Source organism: Podarcis filfolensis (genome assembly GCF_964270895.1).
Source record: "Podarcis filfolensis genome assembly, chromosome: 8".
NCBI classification, from domain to species: domain Eukaryota; kingdom Metazoa; phylum Chordata; class Lepidosauria; order Squamata; family Lacertidae; genus Podarcis; species Podarcis filfolensis.
This window is the reverse complement of record NC_139611.1, coordinates 44,264,028-44,278,076: the sequence shown is the minus strand read 5'-3', so window position 1 is coordinate 44,278,076 and position 14,049 is coordinate 44,264,028. Positions and strand designations below refer to the sequence as shown.

Genomic DNA, 14,049 nt, shown 5'->3' with positions numbered 1-14,049 from the left:
TCCCGAAAAGCATCGCGCCGTCGTCATGGAGAGACGAGGAAGCTGAGGAGGGAAAGGGGCGGGGCTGAGAGAAGGGATGGGGGCGTGGCCTGGCCGTTGACCTGCCGGCTTTACTGTACTTTTGTTTTTTGCTTTTCCCGCAAGGTCGAGCTCCGGGGAGCTATGGAGGCATGCGAGCTGCCTATGGAGGTAAGGAGCAGGGGAAGAAAAGAGGCTGCTACTAATGATCGCACCAGCTTTGCAAGGGGATTGGAGGGGGGCGCAAGTCTTAACTCAACACGCGTTGGTGCGCGTAGACATGTCTACAAACACGTGTCGGCGCGTAATTGTTTTCCTCCTGCCTGGTACTCTGCTTCACACACGCCCTCTCATTTGTCATATGGAATACTTGCCTCTTTAATAGCTTCCCCTTTGCCCTGCGGTTTTATTTATTAGTAATTTGGGAGGCTGCCTTACGCCGAGTCAGAGAACTGCTCTCCATGTAGCTCAGTATTGTCTGCACAGACTGGCAGTAGTTCCCTAGGAGCAGAGGCGGATCTTTCCCAGCCCTCTCTGATGATGCCTGGACTTTAATCTGGCATCTTCTGCAGGTTGTTCTTGTTGCTCTTCAGGTACCTAGCCCGCAGCTTATCTGTTGTAAACCTTGGTTCAGAAGCTTTAAAAGATACCACATGATTGACTGATTTTTAATTAACGTAGAAAAGCTGTTCCAGGGAAGTGGTTTCAGGATGGTCACAAGTACCAGCCACTCAGTGCTGTGAAGGGTGCTGAAAAACGAAAGAATTTGTTTCCCCCCTGAATTTTCCACTTGAACAGTATTCAAATAATGTGGTTCTGTGTGCGTGAGAAGCAGCCTGAATAAGGAACCAAAATTACCCCAAAGTGAGATTTGAACCATCCTGAGTCATACATCCCACTTGGAGACTATTACCTCTGGGATACTAGTATTCTGCCTGGGCCACAAATTGCAGTACAGTACTCTCAACTATGATGCTCCTTTTCATGTCTATCACAGGAGATCTAAGGCCTAGGGTCGCCCCATGGTTATTTTGGGGTACAAATCCCACTTCATTTGTAGTGGCAAGAAAATAATTTACTTGGCATGGAGACACCATATATTAATAACACAATGTGTGCAAGCAAAGCTTTGGACGAGGCTTGATGCTCCAGTATTTCCTACAGATAGATCATGGTTGTGGAAGTGCATGATAGGGAATACCCCCCACCCCCACCCCCCAGTCCTTTATTCATAGGTGTGTCTGCAAGAAAGACTGACTGTTTTAACACACACCCCTTCTCAAATTCAATGTACTGTACATACTTTTAGTAGACTGGGTTTGCCAGCGATAGTAAAAAGCAGAAGCCCTTATCACTTATGCAAATTAGACGTGCTCCAGCAGTTGGTATTCACAGTGAAAAACTAGTACCTAAACTTATTAAATGCCTATTAAATCAGTGTGGTTGGAAAGGGGAGGCGAATGATTGCCAGAGTCAGTTTTGTAGGGAACCTTGGTTTTAAGGAAATAAATTGTAGTGAACTGAGCTTAGATCAGGGAAAAGGTTGTCGGATCAGTAGAGAGGGGGATAGACTCTAAGAGTAAGGGACAGCAAACCTAACTTAGGGCAAGTTCATGCATTTGAGGAAGTCACTTATTTCTTATCCGCACTCCCTCCTGCATGTGAACTTGTTTGGAAAAGCCTGCACAAGAAGATACAGATTGTATGTAGATATAGCTCTCAATATCAAGGAGCCATTTCTGGGATAAATTCCAGAGGGGTAGTAATACTATTCTGCTAGAAGCACAAAAAGGTGTATTTCTGTGCCAGTTCTGGAACAAGATTAAAAGAGGTCTATATCAGCAATCTCAAGGATACCTGGTGTCGAATACTCACCACCTACCGTATTTTTTGCACCATAACACTCACTTTTTTCCTCCTAGAAAGTAAGGGGAAATGTCTGTGCGTGTTATGGAGCGAATGCCTACGGATGGCGGGGGGATCTGCTGCAGTCGTGAGCAGAGGATTCATGGTTCCCCTTCCTTCCCTCCTCCGTGGCTCGCTTTGAAACAGCAAAGCGGGAGAAGAGCCGCTGAGTGGGGAGGAGAGAGGGACAGAGAGCCTGCTTGCTTTAAAGGAGCAAAGCACGGATCCACATGGATCCTCAGGATTTTTGCACTGGGTCACCCCAAATTCACCATCAGATCACATAGCATGTCCATGGCTACAGCTTGCACCAAAAAAATCACGCACCCACTGTTGCCTGGGGCCGCAGTGGTGCAAAAACGTGGTTACAAAGCATGGATCCACATGGATCCTCAGGATTTTTGCATTGGGCTACCCGAAACTCACCGTCAGATCACATGTCTGTGGCCACAGCATGAACCACAAAAATCATACATCCACTGTTTCGTTTAGAATATTTTTTTTCTTGTTTTCCTCCTCTAAAAACTATGTGCGTGTTATGGTCGGGTGCCTGTTATAGAGCGAAAAATACGGTATTTGAGTATTGGGTACCTTGCCCAAGAAGGAGGTTCGTATTAGGGACTGGCTTATAGTTACTGCAGCCCTGAGGACCCAAGGATGACTTTTGCAGTAATATCCTCACAGTCACTTATTTCAAGGTGACTGGGGCTGCCCTTTCTTGTAAAAAGCAATTCATCACTAGATGTTATTAGCCATAATGGGCAAGGAACCAGCCAACCAGCAGCTGCTGTATGTCTCCCAACACCATGTCCACAGCCTGAGGTCTTAGTAACCAAAACTCATCCAATAAAACATGACCAGCTTCCCCAGATTCTACTACAGAATTAGCTGTGCTCAAGTAGAAATGAATGTGAGAAATTTATGAGAATTTTTTTCCTTTAAATGTTTGGCAAACATGTCACGGCATGCATTCAAGGGTTCCTTCCATATTGTCAAATGCTCCATGAAACTGTTACGAGAATTATAAGGTCTAAGATATAAAATAAATGTTCATAAATGTACCAGGCAAACACATACATAAATATATAAACCACATGTCTGAAACAATACAGGAAAACAGTCCTAAAGCCATTTTGTCTCTTTCAGTGACCTCAAATATTCCTCTGCAGTTTGGATGGAAATGGGAAAAGCCTCCCCATTGTCTCTGTACTCACAAATCCTGCTTTAAGGGCACATTTGTGTATGAATAGGGTGAGTCTGTGACCTGGACTCAGGAATTAAGTATTTACAGTATCATCACAAAATAATGGCCAGGCTATCCAGGTAAACCCATTAAGAGGTTTCCTGCCAGACAGGATTCTGCTGTAGACCGCCCCTTCTGTGATAGGCTGCCCCTTCTGTGATGTATGTATGATGTATTGAGGGGGGTGGTCTTGAGCTACAGGGCTTACACACCATTGTTCTGGGTTCCTCCTCCCTCCTGCATTGAGGGTGAGCACCCTGTTGCAACCGTTTAATAAAGATCATGCTTACTAGCTGCTTTGCTTCTCAATATTCTCTGGTTGGCCTCTGTTATTTTCTCCTACCAATAGAGAACCTACATAAGGACTCTATATGGACTCTTGGGTACCCCATAAGGGAAAAGGAGCAGTTTTTCTTATAACAAAACACAACGATGATGTTTGAAGGGCTGGCCTGTATGGTTTCCTTTAAAAACTGACTTCAGTGGGAGTTCACTTTTCCAGTGTGGTAAAAATTTTGAATGGTGGAAGTCACTCTAAAGGGGATAGAAAGAGATGATGAAGAAAATAGCTCAAATAATATGTAAAGACCCCAAATGGTGTCTTTTATCAATTTTTGATGAGTTGAATACGGACTTAATATGGGAACTACTTGCATTTTTTCTGTTTGTAACTTCTCATTTGACCATATCCCAGGGCTGGAAGGAATCCTCACGTTTTTCATTAAATATTTGGTATAGTAAAGTAATATTTACCTTTATTTCTGGAAAATTAGCTCATAGATTAAGGGTATTTCAGGATGCAACTAAGCCTATTGATTTCACCTCCATTTGGTGGCCAATTGGTATTTATATGACAAGTCAGTTAGGGGAAGGTAAGTCCAGATGAAATATGGTTTTATTTAGTATCCATAACTTTCATTTTGTATTATCTTTGCATCAGGCCAGTTTTTGTTTTAACATTTAATATATTGTGTAGTCTTTTGAGAATGTACATTATTTTATATTATTACGGCTATGAACACAGGGGTTCTTAGGTACAGTTTTTCTTTTTACTCTTTTTGTTATTTTACTTTATTTTACATTTTTTACTGGACTATTATTTTAACTTCATAATAAAGTTTTGTTTTTTAAATGCTGTCTAGAGGGCAATTACAATTGTTTAAAAAACATAATCTCTGTAGACAAAACCATACCAACAACACAGTTTCAAGGTGGAACAGGTTTTTAAAACACAGATTATAGCTTGGGTGGTTTTTCAGTTTGTTGTTGTTTCCACCTAGGAATCCTTTTGGGTCCAAACAAATCTTGTGGTAGGAGGGAGAAGAGGGGCATGAACGAGAGACAAAAAGACAGACTGATAAAAACACAGAATATTTTGGCTGCTTTAACATCTCTGTTTATCAGAGAAGCCACCATGTCTCAGAAATTGATTTTTCAATTTCCACCTCATTAAAGAGATTTTACTCCCTGGTCTGAAAATTATTAATCTTTTCTAAAAAGAAAAGGAGGGCAACCACAGCAACATCCAGAGAAGGGCAAAATATATGTTGGCTTCTCACTGGTACATAAAAGAGAATTTATAGACTCAAAAAGCCCAATGCATCCAGTCAAAATGCCTTCTTCAGGGATGGCAATTACAAGTTTTCCTGTTTCAATTTTGTACGATCAACTCCAAGTCAATCATTGACTGCTTTAATAGCCTTATAATATGCAACCTTGACAAGGGTCAGTAATGCCTGGGTTTTTATAGACGAGTTGAACTGAAAAAGCAGACATTGCCACTTGCAGAATACTTCCTTCACCCAAGCAGGCAAAAGAGTCTGCTCTTTCATGATGAATACCTGCCCTCCCTCCCTTCTTCTTTGGCGATCACTTGTAGCCCTTAACAGAGTGTCTGTAAGTGACCGTGGAGGCCAATTCTGGATCCACATGTCCTTCCACAGTGGGGAAATAGGTTTACGGAGGAGAGTTGATCACGGTGAGGATTTGCCAAATGTGCCTTCCTCTTAGCTCGTTTCTCCCTTTTGCATCTTCAAAGTCCATGTCGGCTTTGCTAAAGGCTATTTTCAAATTGGAGCACTCGCAGGCCAGTGTTTCCCACTTATCAGTGCTTATACTTCATTTTTTAAGATTTAGCTTGAGAGCGTCTTTAAACCTCTTTTCTTGTCCACTGGCATTCCACTTTCCATTCTTAAGTTGAGAATAGAGTAGTTGCTTTGGAAGACGATAATCAGGCATCTGAACAACATGACCAGTCCAACAAAGTTGATGTTGAAGAATCCTTGCTTTGACACTGGTGATCTTTGCTTCTTCCACTGACATTAGTTTACCCGTCTTCCCAAGTGATACATAAACATTTGACTTTACCTACTAACTTTACCTCTCTTCCAACCTCTTCCTCAACTCAGTTTACCTCAGACTTCCCATATTCCTTAAGCCAATGAAATGATGTAATGCTTCCTTTTCTGTGGTAAAAACACTGCTCATTTATCTTGCATATTGGAAGAAGGAGTAAGCTTGTTTTCTCCTACTCTGGAGGGTAGGACTCAAACTGAAGTTACAAGAAAGGAGATTCTGACTAAACACCAGGAAGAACTTTCGGACAGTATGAGCTGTTTGACAATGGAACAGCCTTCCCCAGGAGGTTGTGGACTCTCCTTCCTTGGAGGTTGGATGGCCATCTGTCATGGATGTTTTAGCTGAGATTCCTACACTGCAGAGGGTTGGACTAGATGACCCTTGGGATCCCTTCCAACTCTACAATTCTATGATTCTATGATTCTATCAGCCAAACAGCACAGATATTTTCTTCCCACATATTGTAGAAATGTTTTTGTTCCGCCCAGTAATTTGCCAGATCTTGCTCCATTAATTTCACAATTACATCCCCATTTCTTCTCTCTAATCAGATATAATTATGTTGCACAGAAAGGATATGAGCTGGATGGCCAGATATTTTTGATTAAGGTACTGGGGAGGCCAAAGGCTGCAAACCCATCTTAACCGTTTCAGTAGTTGTATTAGTATCCTCTCATGTCCACAAAAACACATGGGAATCTTGATTAAAATTGGCATGTCTTATTCCTTGCAATTTAAATTGCCTTTTTAAAATTGGCATGCCCTTTTGCTGAAAAACAAGCTTGCACTCATTGTCAAGGCTCTTCTCTTTCTTCCTTGCAGATTATCACTTATATCCTGAGCTTCCTGCCCATCGCAGATAGGAAAGAAGCCTCTCTAGTGAATCAAACATGGTATTTCGCAGCCCAGGACACCTTACGCCAGGTAACAGCTTCTTGCTTTGGTGTCTTACCCATACTTCCTCTGTTCTTACAGGGCTGCCCTGCTGGAGAGTCATAGCCCCATTTCAGACATAATGCTAAGCCACAGGTCACCTCCAGACTGTCGGTATTTTGCGGGAAGGATTCAAGCACAATACCGGAAATTTAGGTTTGCGTCATTAAAGTGGATTCAAGCATTCTGTCACTGTACTGTAACTGATCCACTTTTAAAAAACAATGGCAGTAGACTTTTGTAGTTAGGAAGTGATGGAGAATTGCACGGAAAAGAGTAGGGTAAACAAATAATACACGCTGGGGAGGATGCTGTTGTGCTCAGGTTCTGTTTTCAGACTTCCTGGAGGAATCTGATTGGCCTCTGTAAGAACAGGATGCTGGACCAGATGGACCACAGGCCTAATCCAGCAGGGCTCTTCTTATGTTCTTAGGACATTGGGACCTTCTATATGCAAAGCAGGTGCTCTGCCACTAAGCCATGGTCCTTCCTCAAAGGCAGGCTCATCCATCCACAAGTCCCCTCAAGAGCAATATACACAACACAGGCTACACTGGAGCTGCTACAACAAAAGAGCACAAACAAAAATAGCTTGAGAGAGATTTGTCATACTTTCTTTCCTCTGACCCTTCCTCTAAGGAGCTCAGGGCAGTGAATGTTGGGTTTTTTTTAACCTCACAATAGTCCTGCAAAGTAGATTAGGCCAAAAGAGAGCAGGTGTGTCTTGCCCTGGCCATCCCAGGGTACTTCTTTTGCTAACTGAAAAAAAAACTGAAGCCATGTCTCTTGGTCCATATCTAAAAACTCCTCACCATGTAGTCCCTCTCAAATTCCAGGAAAGCATATTTTATAACATCCCGGCTACCTCTGCCTCGCTCCGGACAATCCAGAATCTGTCCCGAAGGCACGTGTGCAACGTCAGGATGACCAACTTGGACGGCTCCACCACTTCCCGGGACATCATCAAGTCCGTTGCCAGCTTCCTTGGGCCTCACCTGCGCAGCTTGTGCCTGCACGGGAGCAGCCTTACGGAGGCCAACTTCAGTGAGCTCCTTCTTGCTTGCCCCTGCCTCACAGCCTTGGATCTGAGCGGCTGCAACAGCCTTTTCATGTCCGGGACCCTGCTCTCCAAAGAGGAGACCTTCCTGCAAGCCCAAGAAACATTGATCAACCTGCAGGAGCTGAACCTGTCCGGTGTGCGATACTTGTCTGACCTCACCTTCAACCGCTTGGCCAGCTGCTGTCCATCCCTGGCCAAGCTCTCCCTCGCCCGCTGCCACATTACCTTCGAGGTGGACACTTACTACGGCTCTAGTAACTACAACTCCTCGGCTTTGCTGTCTTTCCGCAACCTCCTGCACTTCGTCCGGGAGCGAGCCAGCACCATGAAGGCCTTGAACTTGAGTGGCACCAGTATCTCGAGCCAGGCTATGAAGTCCCTGGTGCAGGTAGAGAACCTTTGCCTGCAGGAGATGGTGCTGCAGGCCTGCCGGGATCTAACCAATGAGGCTGTGAGCATCCTGTGTCAGCACCAGCCCCACCTGACCGTGCTGGACCTGAGTGGCTGCTCTGAGCTGTCTGACCGGGCTGTCCTTGTCATCACCTCCCGGCTCCTGTCCCTTCAGCACTTGTGTCTGGGAAAGCTGCCACGTGTCACCGATGCCGGCTTCCAGGGCATTTCACACCTGAAGCAGCTCCAAAGCCTGGATGTTTCTGAATGCAGCCTCATGAGGTGCAGTGAGCTGGTGAGAGCATTTGGGACTATGAAAGGACAGCCCAAACTGGTCTCGCTGAACGTTGCCTTCTGCTCTTTACTACGGGTAAGTTCTAAGGCGTTGGTTTGTTATTTAGCAGCCTTTTACCAGACGTTGCTCAATTCTCTATGATTCTCAGGGGTTTCACAATCAATTCCTCTTCCGGGGAACTCTGGGATGGGAATGAGGGGTTGCCTAACAACTCTCAGTACCTTTAACAAACTACAGTTCCCAGAATTCTTTGGGGGAAGCCATGACTGTTTAAAGTGGTATGATACTGCTTTAAGAGTATAGTGCAGATGGAGCCTCTGTGAGGGGTAAACTAGTTCCCAGAATTCCTGGCTGGAAGTGGGGATGTGCTTTAAACATGTGGTGTGCATGCAGCCTTCAACTAAACATTTCCCCCCCTCTTCTGCAGGACAACTTGGTCCTTTCACTGGCTGAAAGCCTAAAGAGCCTTCGGGTTTTGGATCTCTCTTCCTGTGTGTCCATCACTAACAGAAGCATCCAAGCAATCGCTTCACACCTCTTGCTCTTGAGAGTCCTGCGTTTGGCTTGGTGCAAGGAGCTGACGGATTGGGGCTTGCTGGGGGTTGAGGAGTCCAGAGAGGAGCGTGAACGTGCCAGAGAGGTTTGAGTAGACATTTTTCTAGTTATGTGACCTGCGAGTAGGGGAAAGGAGAAATATTGTGCAATGACAGTATCTTTGATACTCTGATTATTGTTGATGTTGTTTCCCTCCCTTTTTTCCCCAAAGAGGCCCATAATAAGAAGCTGTTTCCTCTTAATCCAGTGCTTAATTTGTTCTTTTAGCTGGGAGAAGGGCAGGGAAACTGGTCAGATCTGCTTCTTGCTGCCTCTCTGGAGGCCAGGAGCCCAACTTGTAACTCTCTTGTCTTTACTGGACTAATAAAGAGATAGCTGAGGTTTGACATACTGGCAGGGGCAACCTTCTGTCCTGGAATAGGGGAGCACATTGTCTGTGGTGAACAGGGCTTCAGAGAAGAGACTGGTAGCTTGTCCAGAAGTTGCTCCTTTCCAAGATGCATCCTTTGCCACAGTCCAGATGCTGCAGTCTACATACCCTGCCCCGTGCTGAACTGCACAGCTTGCAGCGACTAGAAACAACCGCAGTTTTATCTTCCTGTCATCACGGCAGGAGCCTTCCAAAGGAAAAGGTACCTGCTTTCTCAGAACCAGCGTGGAAAACTTTGCCCAGTTCAGTCCAGTACCAGAAAGTACTGGTGGCTGTATATCAGTTTTCTAAGTTGTAGTACTCAGCTGTTCCTAGTATTGACACTATTTTGGTTTAATCCTAAGAACAGCGATTCTGGCATGCTGGCTAGTTAGGCGGCCACTGGGTACTCAGTGTCTGGTTTGCAGAGGTGACAAGTAACACTCACTCACCCAAGATTAATCAAAAGTCTGTGATCTATTATTCATTTTGAATCTTTTTTATGGTCCCACGGCAACTGAAGCAGAGTGTTCTTTCTGGCAGGGAGGGCAGATAGAGATTCCTGCTGCTGCCACTTCTCTGGCCAATGGGTGGGGCCAGACTGATCTTCCAGATGGCCAGGATCCTGTTTCTGCAGAGCAGGGGATATAACCTCCCAGTGGCCAGGTAGTTCTTCCCTTGTGCTTTGCTGTCTCAGGGGCAATTCAAGGCAAAGAGAAGGAAGCATTTCACAGAATGCAAAATATAAAGTGTTCAGTGAAACTATTTACAGTGATGCCCACAATGATAGATTGCATTGGGGTGGGGTGAGTTTATCTGCCAAGGATTCAGTGGAGGCTGGTTCATCAGGGCAAATGGGACACTGCCCCCCCCAAACTCAATCTGCTCTCAGCCTTCAGTTCAGGTTTGTCAGCCTTCTCCTCCTTAGTCTCATTGTTGCCGTTGTAGAGCTTTGCAAGCAAAACTAGAATTACATGGCTCTGCCTCCACCTATAGTTTGTTTATTTTTATTTAAGGCATTTCTATACCACTTATTATTCATTAGCATTTCTAAGTGGTGTTGGCCTTTCTGCCTTCCTCCCAACCAGCCACACTACAAGGGCTATTAACTAGGTCAGTAGAAATGGATTCCCCCAGGTTTGAAAGTAGTTTGCCTTTTATTCTTAGACAAACAGGAAATGACCTTCAGATTCATATCAAGCTTGTGAGCCTCCTTGGTGAATTATCGTAAGCAGAACGCTGGGATTAGTTGGCTCTTTGGTTCCTGTTGTCTCGTGGCCCCCTGCTGCTTATTGTGAAGTACAGCACACAAGAAACTACAGGCGGCATGAGCCTTGGGAGGCTGTTTAAACAGAGGGGTCAGGAGCTACTTTCACACCACAGCCTTAGTCTTCACTGTGTAACATCTGTTGCATCTTGGTTTACTCAAATCCACAGCATTGGTCCTCACCTGTGTCACCCAGATAGGAAACAGAGAGTCTCAAGATGGTCCCAGCTTCCTTTTAATCCCTCATTCTGTTGCCTTGACAGAAGGATGCTGGCCCAAAGTTCAGCAGGAACTTTGGCAACATGGGATTTTTCCAACCACCTCCACAGGATTTGGAGCAGGACACCCAGATTCTTATTGACCTCAGCAAGCAGGATGTTCAGCAGAAGCACAAAGCCTCCTTGAATGCCCTGACTCGTCTTCAGGAGCTTGACCTGACAGCCTGCACGAAACTCACAGATGCAAGCATAGCTAAGGTTTGGACACGGCAGCTTGCAAATACAGACAGCTATGGGGAGACCATCGCTTAGTGGGAGAGTAGGTGCTTTGCTAGATGGGACACGTGATCCGGCCATAGACAAATTCCTATGAACTAGAGTGTTCTTGCAAAAGAAACCATCTACAGCCTTGGCTTCAGGGTAGCAGGAGTACCACCATAAGAACGTCAAAAGCCGCCTTACTCAGAGTCAGACCATTTGTCCCTCTCGGTCAGTGTGGGGTGGGGAACTTGTGGTTCTTCAGATGTTCTTGGGCTATGAATTCCCATCAGCTCCAGCCAGCACACCATTTGGAGGGCCACAGGTTCCCATCCCTGGTCCACACTGACTGGCAGCAGCTCTCCAAGATTTCAGGCATGAGTCTTTCCCATCTCGAGAGTCTTTCTTATCTGACATAAGATTGTCAATGATTGCATCTGGGACCTTTGGAATGCAAAACAGATGCCCTAGTAATACTGAGCTGTGTGCCCTGCCCTTTCAGTGGCACCTGTTCAAATTAAACATCTATGGAGCACCAACAGTACAGGCCATGGGAGGGATATAATGCTTCCAGGTAGACTGACATTAGACAAGCAAGAGCAGAATGTGTGGGTAGTGAGACGTCAGTGAGTAGAGGGACCGGCCACACAACCATGGAGAGAATGAGAGGCTTTAGAGAAGAGGGTTTAGAAAAGTGGGTCACGGAGGAAGAGGAAGTGGTTTGATACACAGATGGAGAGAAACTTGTCAAGGCATTAAAAAAGTGGGAGGATTAAACGGGTTGGCAACAGGTCACATTCTGCAGAAAATCCAAAAAGGAATGCAAGGAACGTCGCAGGTATGTAATCAGTTTGGTTGGAGGGAGAGCTTTAAAGTCCAAGCTCCTACTTCCTTCTCTTATATGAGACCTGACCAAGCTACCCAAAACTCCCTGCCCATTAAAAGCTAGCGTGTCAGGGAGAACGATTCTAAGCAGTCGTCATCTTTCTGATGTGGTTGTTTTCTACACATAGAGAGGCTTTGACCTGGGAGAGCATTTGTACACATGTGGTCCCATCTGCAACTGCACTTTGAAGCGGTACACTCCAAGAAGCCTGCAACTCGCTATCTTTCTAAGCATCTTGTTCAGCCCCCAGAATGGCTCTGAAAGAAGTTCTCTTCCTCAGTTGCTACACACTGGAGTCCACATGTTCACTTTCTTGGTGTGGAGCTCCACCCTGAATGGTTTTGGGCATGGCCAATGGCAGAGCAAAAGCTTTTACAGCCATTGGCAAGGATGCTCTTTTGGGCACCCTTCATCACAGTGCCCAGGCAGAGCCACCCAACTTCCTGTCCTTGTTCTGTTATTCCTCCTCAGGTCATTGGCTTTCCCGAGCTGCAGCGCCTGTCCCTCAGCCTTGTGACCAACATCACAGACACCAGCCTCACAGCCATTGCTCAGAACTGCCGGAGCTTGGAGCACCTCACGCTAAGTCACTGCACAAACCTTACCGACAAAGGTTTCATGGAAGCAGCTGGCTCCCTGCACCGACTTCAGCATCTCATCCTTTCTGGTTGCAACCAGCTGACTCCCCGGTGAGTAGTGCTGCAGAGTGCAAAGATCACTGGCAGGTGGAGAGGAGAGGTAAAGGCAAGCCAGAGGCAGGCCTTTGAAAGCTCCTTCAAGGCCAGGCTGGCTGGCTGACTGGGAGGAACCAAAAGAGAGGCAGAGGCAAATCAACAACTGATGAACTCTCCCTTGCAGGACATTGAAGGCCATTGGGCAGGAGTGCCAGCAACTGAAGAGCTTGGACGTCTCCATGTGCAGCAAGATCAGCATGACAGACGTTGAGCATTTCCAGTCGCAACTCCCGCTGCAGAGTCAGACTAGCATCCAGTCACGGTTTGTGGGTGGAGCAGACCTTTCCATCACTCTCTGATGGAAGTTTTGTAGGTTGAGTTCCCAGAGATAAATGGCGGTCAAGCTGGCTCTCCCTCCCCACGCTGTCTCAGTGGCAATAGGGGACTTGTCTTGGGAAACAGTTCCTGTCTTGGTAGTCCCACTGGCCTGCTGTTAAATGCAGCTGTGCCACTGCCACTGAGTGGGTCCATAAAATGGACCGATTCTTACTATAGATGGTGCATCCTCACCCAAGCCTGCCTCAATGGAGGAGCTGGCTGTTGCGCAAGTCTCCCGTCACCCCCATTCCGCAAGCAGAATGGGGAAGTGCATCTTGGGCTTTGGGAGGGATTGCCTGGAGCACAGCAGATCCCACGCTAGCAGGAACAGTAACCAGCAGCCATAAGGCAAGACGGTAATGGCTGCTGATGTAATCTTTGGCACAGCCAGTGCCAAGCACTTACTTTGCACCCTGCTTTCAGCAGCTGCACCACCCCTTTCAGTGAAAGGGATTAAAAAAAAAATCAGCTGGGAAATTGCACCTAGGGAGGCTTCTTCTTTCCAGATCCCCCTGGTACACAGCTGCCAGTTTTAGAGGCACACATGGAGACAGGGGGAGGTCACTCCCACAAAAGCAGTCCATGGCATATTCAGGCAGCAATGAAGAGATGAGTCCATAACCAAAACTTTTCCTCTTGCGCATTCCTGCAAACAATATAAAGGTGAGAAAGCCAGTGCACTGCCAGCCTCCCACTCATCTTTTCGAAAAATGCACTATGCTTGTGCACCAGGGATTTCCATAAACATCACCAAAGCCACTGCACTAATAAAGGACTTTAATATCTGTTTTACATACTTTGGATTTTAAATGAATGGAGACGGCAGCCTGTAAAACTTTGACTTGCCCTCCTTGACTGAGACGGAGAAGGAAGAAGCTGCCAAGACAGTGCCACCCCCTGGAAGGCAGGCAGGCAGGGGCTCACAGAGGTCAAACTCAGTTTGGTGGGTCATTTGCTCTAATGGATCAATCTCCATTGCCAGCACACAGTTTAGGATCTATAATGGCACTGGGTTCCAATCAGGACTCTAAAACCTATTGGGTGCTCCTTTTAATAGGTTGCACCTCCAGCTAAGCGTTGTGTGACAATGTTCTGCGATACAGTCACACACACCTTGCCCACAAGGCATTTCCTGCACCTCCACAGCGAGCAAAGCTGTTCTCTGTTCTACACATGTGCAAGTGTTGAATAATATATTTTTG

At 46.0% G+C, this 14,049-nt stretch overlaps 1 protein-coding gene across 3 annotated transcripts; it reads left to right on the top strand.

Annotated features, from left to right (window-relative positions):
• The first annotated feature begins 55 nt into the window (after nt 1–55).
• Nucleotides 56–13,639, top strand: LOC310768417 (uncharacterized protein). Of its 3 annotated transcripts, none has more exons than XM_083626485.1 (7): nt 56–189; nt 6,347–6,448; nt 7,294–8,277; nt 8,630–8,842; nt 10,697–10,909; nt 12,267–12,484; nt 12,654–13,639. In XM_083626485.1, the coding sequence occupies exons 1-7, from the start codon at nt 163–165 to the stop codon at nt 12,826–12,828; spliced, it is 1,932 nt and encodes a 643-aa protein (XP_083482611.1). In that variant the 5' UTR covers nt 56–162; the 3' UTR covers nt 12,829–13,639. The 3 variants fall into 3 exon arrangements, with proteins under 3 accessions (XP_083482611.1, XP_083482613.1, XP_083482612.1); XM_083626487.1 differs by having other exon boundaries at nt 75–189; nt 10,763–10,909; XM_083626486.1 differs by having other exon boundaries at nt 75–189; nt 10,700–10,909.
• Nucleotides 13,640–14,049: the final 410 nt, after the last annotated feature.

What these genes read in the sequence shown, in the direction of transcription:
- LOC310768417 (XM_083626485.1), top strand. Translation starts at nt 163, where the DNA reads ATGGAGGCATGCGAGCTGCCTATGGAG. An exon ending in CCTTCTGCTCTTTACTACGG is followed by an intron (nt 8,278 to 8,629) that starts GTAAGTTCTAAG and finishes CCTCTTCTGCAG; the next exon opens with GACAACTTGGTCCTTTCACT. An exon ending in TGCAACCAGCTGACTCCCCG is followed by an intron (nt 12,485 to 12,653) that starts GTGAGTAGTGCT and finishes TCTCCCTTGCAG; the next exon opens with GACATTGAAGGCCATTGGGC.